The sequence below is a fragment of the Otolemur garnettii genome, unplaced genomic scaffold, assembly GCF_000181295.1.
Source record: "Otolemur garnettii isolate 467f Iridium unplaced genomic scaffold, OtoGar3 scaffold00127, whole genome shotgun sequence".
Classification (NCBI taxonomy): domain Eukaryota; kingdom Metazoa; phylum Chordata; class Mammalia; order Primates; family Galagidae; genus Otolemur; species Otolemur garnettii.
The window spans coordinates 2225779-2235477 of record NW_003852522.1 but is presented as its reverse complement, the minus strand read 5'-3'; the positions used below and the strand labels follow the sequence as shown (position 1 = coordinate 2235477).

General features: G+C 37.1%; 1 protein-coding gene across 1 annotated transcript in view; it reads left to right on the top strand.

Annotated features, from left to right (window-relative positions):
- The window catches only part of LOC100956845 (zinc finger protein 136), a 21999-nt gene extending 13665 nt beyond the window's left edge, over window positions 1-8334 (top strand). Inside the window, exons 2-4 of the mRNA XM_012810163.2 lie at window positions 4034-4160; window positions 4390-4450; window positions 5745-8334. Of these exons, the coding sequence (XP_012665617.2) occupies window positions 4034-4160; window positions 4390-4450; window positions 5745-7149 (1593 nt within the window). The 3' untranslated portion in view covers window positions 7150-8334. The remainder of the gene's footprint in view (window positions 1-4033; window positions 4161-4389; window positions 4451-5744) is intronic.
- Window positions 8335-9699: the final 1365 nt, after the last annotated feature.

Below are 9699 nucleotides of genomic sequence, written 5' to 3'. Positions count from 1 at the left end.
AGCAACCTCAAACTCTTGGGCTTAAGCGATTCTCTTGCCTCAGCCTCCCAAGTAGCTGGGACTACAGGTGCCAGCCATAACACCCAGCTATTTTTTTATAGTTGTCATTGCTGTTTGGCAGACCTGGGCTGGGTTTGAACCAGCCAGATCCAGTGTATGTGGCCCAGTGCCCTACTCACTGAGCTATAGGCGCCGAGCCTAGTTGCACATTTTCATCATGAAATAGTGTTGGATTTTGTCATGTGCCTTTTCTGTGTCTATGGAGGTGATCCTCTGATTTTTTTTTTTAATTTCAGGCTCCTTTATTCTATGAATATTTACAGAACATCAACTATAGGCAAAACATTTCCATAATCATTGAAGATAACATTGGGATAAATATATCAATTTTATGAGGAAACAAAAGCATTATCTATAAATCAGTTATCAGATAAATGTACTCATTACCACCACTCCTAGTAAAGTTGAAGATCCTAGGTAGTACAATTATGATAACTTAAAAATCCCAATGGTTTGTAAAAAAAAAAATACAGATTTCATTACTTCCGAGTTACCAAGTTACTTGCAAGTTACCAAAAACAATAGAAAAATTCAGCAATGTAGCTAACTTCAAAATAACGGTACAAAATCAATTATATTCCTATATAAAAAAGAATTACAAAATAATATTAGAAAAAGAAAGATAGCATTGTATCAGCAACCAAAATAGAAAGTGCCTATCAGTATAGCTTTAACAAGAGCTGTACAATTTTTTTTGAATACATAATCATTTACTACTTGTTTTTTACAGAATACACAAGACAAAATACAAATAGCAAATTTTTTTCCTTATTATGTTTTTACCAAAGTCTAAAAAAAAATAGATTACTAATATATATAAATAAAAGGAAAAAATAATTTCTAAAAAAAAAAGCAGATCACACCAAGTCTTATAGACAGTAGAAATAGAAATACTTAAAAATCATTCTACTTAGTCTGGATACCTCTGATAGTAAAATTAGAAAAAATATTATTAAGGGGGAAATTACAGACATATTTCACTAATGAATAAGGATGCAATATGATAAACAACATTGACATGTTGAATTAAAAATTGATGTTTAAGTAATATACATTGATCAAAATTAAATCCAGTTTGTATGGGAATTAGTCATTATTATTATTATTATTATTTTTGCCCATACCCCCTCACTCCTCTGTCTGATCTCCCTTTCCCTGGTGCCCCACCATGTCATTAATTGTCTTCATATCAAAGTTGAATACATAGGATTCTTACTTCTCCATTCCTGTGATGCTTCACTAAGAATAATGTGTTCCACCTCCATCTAGGTTATTACAAATGCTATAAAATCTCCATTTTTTTTGATGGCTGAATAATACAGTAATGTTGCAGGATATAAAATCAATGTCCACAAGTCACTTGCCTTTGTATACACCAACAATAGCCAAAATGAGAGGTTAATTAAGGATACAACTCCCTTCACCGTAGTCCCAAAGAAAATGAAATACTTAGGAATATACCTTACAAAAGAGGTGAAGGACCTCTATAAAGAAAATTATGAAACCCTAAGAAAGGAAATAGCAGAGGGCATCAACAAATGGAGGAACATACCATGTTCATGGCTTGGAAGAATCAACATTGTTAAAATGTCTATACTTCCCAGAATAATTTATTGATTCAACGCCATCCCTATTAAAATACCAACATCTTACTTTCAAGATTTGAAAAAAAGGATTCTGCGTTTCATATGGAATCAGAAAAACAAACCACCCATTAGACACTGAATATTTATGTCAGCCCCAAATTTGTTTTAACCTAATTCGCTAATGTGACAGTATTATGTAATCGGAAATAGCATCCTGGGAAGCTCATTAGGATTAGATTAGATTATGAGAATGGAGCCTCAATAATGGAATTTTCCTACAGTCCTCAGCAGGCTTGCTTTTGCTGTCTGTCTTGTGAGGACACTTCAAGACAGGTGTCTGTGAACCAGAAAACAGGTACTCACCAGACTTTCAATCACAGACTTCTTAAGCATCTAGACCTGTGAGAAATAAATGTTTGTTTAAACCACCAAGTTTATGATATTTTTGTTGTAGCATCCTGAAACAAGACAGAAATTGATACCCAGAAGCAGTGGCACTTGCAAAACTTATAATGAGTAAAGGAGGAAGGAAAACAAGGATGATTCCTGTTGTCCAGATCCCCTGCACACTGTTACTTCCTTGCTTGGAGAAGGAAGGCTTAGGGGAGATATTTGGAAGGGACCTTAAGGATTGGGTTGTGGAAGAAGGCCTGCCCCTTCCTAGTGCTGTGTCTTAGAAAGAGCCTCCCTTCCCCCAGCCACATGTCCTAACTCTTCATACCTCAGCAGGCAGAGCCTGGAGCTGAATCTCAACAGGGATCTGGGGCAGGTCAAACAATCAGGTACACCCAGGGGCCAGGTCCTGTGATGCTCAACCTCATGAGGCAAAGTCTTCAATCAGTGTGTATGGGTCATGCATGGGAGAGGGGTGAGTCTGCTTGGCTCCAGGTCTGTTAAAAGTTAGAGCTCACTGCAGCCTCAAAGTCCTGGGCTCAAGTGATTCTCTTACCTCAGCCTTCCAAACAGCTGGGATTACAGACATGTGCAACCACACTGGGCTAATTTTTTCTATTTTTAGTAGAGATGGGGTCTGGCTGTTACTCAGGCTAGTCCGGAACTCCTAACCTAAAGCTAATTCTTGACCCTTGGCCTCCCAGAGTGCTAGGATTACAGGTGTGAGCCACTGCTCCTGGCTGCTTTGTTAATGGAAAAAAACAAACTCTCTAAAATAAATAGCCTCATTCTAAGCAGAATATGAGTGTCAGAAACCCAAGTAGTCTTTTTTTTTTTTTTTTTGAGATAGAGCCTCAAGCTGTCACCTTGGGTAGAGTGCTGTGGCATCAAAGCTCACAGCAACCTCCAACTCATGGGCTTCAGCAGTTCTCTTGCCTCAGCCTCCCAAGTAGCTAGGAGTACAGGCACCCACCACAACACTTGGCTATTTTTTGGTTGTAGTTGTCATTGTTGTGTGGCAGGCCCGGGCTGGATTCAAACCCATTCTGGTGTAAATGGCTGGTGCCTTAGCTGCTTGAGCTACAGGCGCTGAGCCAGAAACTCCCCAGGTGGTGAAATTACAGTTTAGTTTGATACTTTTCAGGGAGACTGAAAGTGCAGCTTGAAAATGTTCCGTTAGTGTGATCACAAAAGATGGTCTTAATTTCTTAAGTAACTAGTTCACATGAAATAACACATGAAATATTTTCTACCAGAGAAGTTCATTAGTGATTAGGTGCCTAGGGTGGTTTTTCTTTTTGGGGGAGAGGTTATCATATAGGTACCCTGTGTTGTGCAAGTAACAAAATCCCAAACTCTGAGAAGGAAAACAGCGGGTCAGAAATTACATTTTTTTCATAAACAGTTTAGGATCACCATACCACTCTTATTGTATAGGTCAATGGAGTCCCTTCTCAATTCCTAGATACCGGCAATGGATGAACATTGCCAGGAGGTGTTTTTAAGCATATAGTCTTAGAACTGCTCATATAAACTCTCCTCTGCACATTATATGGTACAACTTTGTTGTGAAAGGTGCTAGAAGTCCACCATACAAACAGACATTTGGTGTGATCCAGAGACATGTTAGTCCCTGGAACCACCAATGAGAGGGATGTTTAGATGTTGGTATTTCTTCACCCCAGAGTTCAATTCTAGTATCATAGTTGATGTGTGGGAGGAGGTGCATGTGAACAGAGCAAGATTCTGATGACCATGTCATGGAAGGAATGTTGGAGATCACAACATCATGTGAACTTTTTTTTTTTTTTTTTTTTTTCAGTTTTTGGCCAGGGCTGGTTTGAACCCGCCACCTCCAGTATATGGGGCTAGCACCCAACTCCTTTGAGCCACAGACTCTGCCCCATTATGTGAACTTTTTATGAGTTGAATATAGAGCCACATTGCTGTCATTTTCACCCATTCTTCTCTACACATATGTGGGATATTTTCAGGACTCAGTGGCCTTTGAGGATGTAGCTGTGAGCTTCACGCAGGAAGAGTGGGCTTTGCTAGATCCTTCCCAGAAAAATCTCTACAGAGATGTCATGCGGGAAACCATCAGGAACTTGGCCTCTATAGGTAAGAATTAGATTCTTTCCTCACTTAGTTTCTTGTGTATTGACCAATGTCAAAAGAAACATTCTCACCAATGTTTCTTGTATATTGACACTGGTCCATGATTGGAAACATGGGGAGAATACTTTGGGAAATAAACCATCCATAGTCACAGTGTGGCATAACCTAGAATCTACTATTTTTTCTGAATTTTGTACTAAGTCATAATGATTTTTGTGGGTCTATGTTTTAGGGAAAAAACGGAAAGACCAGAATATTGAAGACCACTACAAACACCAAGGGAGAAATCTAAGGTAATTTTCTCTCACGCAGAAAGAGAATTCACTTGGGCATTATCTTAGCATGTTGGGAAAGTTTAAAAATAGATAAACAAAAGAAATAAATCTAGCAAAAATAGATAAACAAAAGAAATAGTATCAACAATAGTTTTTCTAGGAAAATTATCTCCAAAACATATGCTTATTTTTTAATTAATTATTATTATTTTTTGAGACAGTCTCACTCTGTCATCCTGAGTAGAGTACCATGGCATCAAAACTCACAGCAACCTCACACTTTTAGGCCTGAGCAATCTGCTTGCCTCAGCCTCCCGAGTAGCTGAGACTACAGGCACCCACCACACACCTGGCTAGTTTTAGTGTTTTTAGTAGAGATGGGTTCTTGTTTAGGCTGATCTCAAACTCCTGGATTCAAGCAATCCACCCACCTCAGCCTCCCAGAGTGCTAGAATTACAGGTTTGAGCCACTGCATACAGCCACTGTCTGACATTTCTCGCATGATTAGACTAAGTGCTGTGAGTTTAGGGAGAGAATACTACCTGAAACTTATGCTTAAATGTAAATAGATATTCAGCATTTGCAAAAAAGTTCACTTAGAATTAAGAAACTCTGTATACAAACACCACTCTTTATGTAATAGTTGTGATTGAGCTCTTCTAGAAAATTCACTTGGCAAACAAAGCAGGTAGCTTCAAATTTATTTTTGCTAGGAATATTTTCTACCCAAACATGCTTAAATGTAAATAGATGTTCAGTGTTTGTAAAAAAATGTTTACTTAGAAACAAAACTCTTCTTACTTCGGAACTCTATATGTAAACGCTGTCTAACAGCTGTGGAGCTCTCTTGCAGAGCACTGAATCCATTCATGCTCAAAGGCAAGTCAGACATGCCTTCAAGTCTATACTTTTTTTTTCTTTTTTGGAGACAGAGTCTCACTCTGAGCCCTGGGTTGAGTGTGGGTTCATAGCTCACAGCAACCTCAAACTCTTTGGCTCAAGCCATCCCCTTGTCTCAGCCTCCCTGGTAGCTGGACTACAGGTACCCATCATAATGCCTGGCTATTTTTTCTGTTTTTAGTAGAGATAGGGTCTTGCTCTTGCTCAGGCCGGTCTTGAACTCCTGCCTCGGCTTCCTAGAGTGATCCACCTGCCTCGGCTTCCTAGAGTGCTAGGATGACAAGCATGAGCCACCTTGCCGAAGACCAGTCTACACTTTCCATGATAGTGTTAAAAATATAGGTCTAATAGCTGTTAATATGAAACCATTAATAAACAAATCTTTAGTAATGCGCTTCTCATTTTTTACAGAAGTCATATGGTAGAGAGGCTCTGTCAAAGTAAAGAAAGTAGTCGGTGTAGAGGAATTTTTAGCCAGATTCCAAATCATAATCTGAGCAAGAAAACTCCTGGAGTAAAACCATGTGAAAGCAAAATGTGTGGAGAAGTCGGCATGGATCATTCATCCCTAAATAGGCCCATCAGAGATAACAATGAACATGAACCAAGTGAATATCAGGACTATGGAGAGAAGCCACATATGCGTAACCAGTGTTGGAAAGCCTTCAGTCCTCACCACTCCTTTCGAACACATGAAATTGTTCACACTGGAGAGAAACTCTATGATTGTAAGGAATGTGGAAAAACCTTCTTTTCTCTCAAAAGAATTAGGAGACACATGATAACGCATAGTGGATATGTACCATATAAATGTAAAGTGTGTGGGAAAGCCTTTGATTATCCTAGTAGATTTCGGACACATGAAAGAAGTCACACTGGAGAGAAGCCTTACAAATGTAAGGAATGTGGGAAAGCCTTCACTTGTATCACAAGTGTTCGAAGACACATGGTAAAGCACACTGGAGATGGACCTTATAAATGTAAGGTATGTGGGAAACCTTTTCATTCTCTGAGTTCATTTCAAGTACATGAAAGAACCCACACTGGAGAGAAACCCTACAAATGTAAGCAGTGTAGTAAAGCTTTTGTTTCTTCCCCATCTTTACGCATACATGAAAGAACTCACACTGGAGAGAAACCTTATGAATGTAAGCAGTGTGGGAAAGCCTTCAGTTACCTCCCCTCCCTTCGATTACATGAAAGGATTCACACTGGAGAGAAACCCTTTGCATGCAAACAATGTGGTAAAGCCTTTAGATCTATCAGTACCTTTCGAATCCATGAAAGGACTCACACTGGAGAAAAACCCTATGAATGTAAGGAATGTGGGGAAGCCTTCAGTTGTATCCCAAGTTTTCGAAGACACATGATAAAACACACTGGAGATGGACCTTATAAATGTAAGGTATGTGGGAAACCATTTCATTCTCTGAGTCCATTCCGAATACATGAAAGAAGTCACACTGGAGAGAAACCCTATGAATGTAAACATTGTGGTAAAGCTTTTGTTTCATCCACCTCTATTCGAATACATGAAAGAATTCACACTGGAGAGAAACCCTATCAATGTAAGCAGTGTGGAAAAGCCTTCAGTTATCTTAACTCCTTTCGAACACATGAAATGATTCACACTGGTGAGAAACCCTTTGAATGTAAACAATGTGGTAAAGCCTTTAGATCTTCTAGTTCCTTTCGAATGCATGAAAGGACTCACACTAGACAGAAACCCTATGAATGTAAGGAATGTGGAAAAGGCTACTTTTGCCATGCAAGCTTTCAAAGACACATGATAGCACACTGGAGGTGGACTTTATAAATGTATGAAGGAAAGCCCTTGAAGCTCCAAATTCATTGCAATATGGTATGTGAAAGTACTCACACTTAGAGAGAAGCCTTTTGAATGTAAGCAGTGTAAGAAAGCATTAAATCTGTCAGTGCCTTTTTAACACATAGAAGAAGCCATTTAAATGTAATTAATGTGGGAAAGCTTTCAGTTATCATAACTCCTTTTGAATACATGAGAGGACTTACTGGAGAGAAACCATATAAATGTAAACAATGTGGGAAATCTTTTACTTGTTTCTTTTCAAATACAAAAAGAAATCAACTGGACCAAAAAAACCTATGAACATAAGGACTATGGGAAAATATTATTGCAGTTACCTTCAAAGACATAAAGAGCTCACACTGAGAAAGAAACCCTGAGGGTAAAACATAGGGTAAAGTCTTCACTAGCCTCACTTACTATCTAATATGTGAAAGAATTCACACTAGAGAGAAACCCTATAAATATAAGAAATGTAGTAAAACCTTCAATTCTTCTAGTTTCTTTCAGGTACCTGAAAGAACTCATTATGGAGAAAAAACAAATACTTTTGAAAGGAACTCATATTTGAGAAAAATCCTATGTAAAGAATGTGGGAAAGTTTTTATCACCACACAGTCTTTCTGTCACACATAAGACTGCATAGTGGAGAGAGTAAATGTAGTGTGGGAAAGCCTTTAGTCATTTTAGCTCAATTTGAAGCCATGAAAAAACACGTAGACGAGAACAAACTCTTGAATATAAGCAATGTCCCAAAGTCTATAGTGAGCCCACATGCTTACAACAATATTTAAGAAAGCACACTGGATCAGAACCCTGTAAATGTGAAAAACAAAAGAAGGGTTTCAATTTTAACAAATACTTACAATGTTATTTGAAAATACCTAAAGTCGCAAAATCTTATAAATAAGTAATATGAAAAGGCTCATGCATACCAATTCATTTACAGTGCTCCAGGAAATATGCAGCCTCAAAGAAATGTAGAAGTAATAGATGGTGTTCATTAGTAGCTCATACTTAAAATAGTTATGGACTATGGAGATATTTAATTCTTACTCTCACAAGGAACCATTGAGTTGATGTAATTCTTACTCTCACAAGGAACCATTGAGTTGATGTAATTCTGTAAGTAATCTTAAAGCATTGTGCATGAATTTCATTGGAAGTGTTATTTTAAGTCAGCTAATACAATGTTTGTCTTTCCATTTTAAAGTATGTTTAATCCATGTATAAATTTAAATGTCCAGATATGCTGAATTTTTCTATGTCTGTTTAATTGTTATGTGATTTAGGGCCATGGAAAAATAAGTCTTTGTTAATAAATGTTTGTATATACCCACTGGCCTCCTTTACCAAGTTTGTGATTTTCTTTCCTATTATATACATATATTCCACTATTTTTATGAGAATAACTACTTTTTTTTTGACATGAAGAAGTTAATTCCATTTTCTGTTCATATGTAAAGTTTATCATAGACTATATCTCATGAAAAGTATTATTTTCATCTATTACCTTTTACTATTTGTATTTTATTCTGGCTGTTATTTGTATTAAATATAATTAAGTTGGGGATAAGGAGAGAGCTGTGATAGGACAATAAATTCTAGAATGGGAAATGCAATTCATGAATTGTGTTATATCAGTGTGGGTGACGTTGGGAATGGGACTTTTCAGAATTCTTTTTTTTTTAATGATTCTATGTTATACCACATCAATAACCTACCTTCCAGGAATGTTGGAAGGCAGAAGCAAGGAAGGTATTAGTTGTATTTTGGAGGCATCACGTGGGCTGTGCAGACGCCATCATTTAGCTCATTTTCCTGATTCTTTGTCCTGCCACCCAAGAATAGGCAAACCACTGTCAACTACTTCACTTTCACATTCTCAGAAGTATAGGTTTCCATAGATGTCTTTACAAGCTCCATATGAAAGATCCAACTGCAATCTGGAGTTTTTTGAAAGCCATAATGAGTCCAAGTAATCAATTCATATTGTTATGGTTGGGAATATTCTGATTATCTGACGTGGCTCTTGTCATAGTTATATTCTTACGAAGTCTGTTGTTTGTATATAAACACATTTGTTAATATAGATAATGACTGATATTGATTCACAATGAGAGCTATAATGGCCATCAAAGAAAAAAACAGCTATGTGGAGCTTATGCCTCTGAGGCACTATGTAGTGATTGGTTTCATCCAGTCCTTTCATGTAAGAACAAGCATCTTATTCATCTCAGGAAAATTGTGTTTTCCTGTTATTCAAAGCTAATATAATCTCTTTGTTTATTGTGAATTATATGTGATTAGTAACTATGGATATCTTCCTCAAACAAAAGTTCTCTACATGTTAGAAATAGTAGCAGTGTTCAGCTTGCATACTACCAAATGAGTTTTTTTATTTAGTCAGACAATGTTTTAAATAACCACTTGCAATCATGTACATATAAATGTAATTTTATATATATATATCTCAAGATCATTAAGATAAACTTATAATTTTGCTAAGTTATTAGTTTGATATTGTGAGTCAATATTACC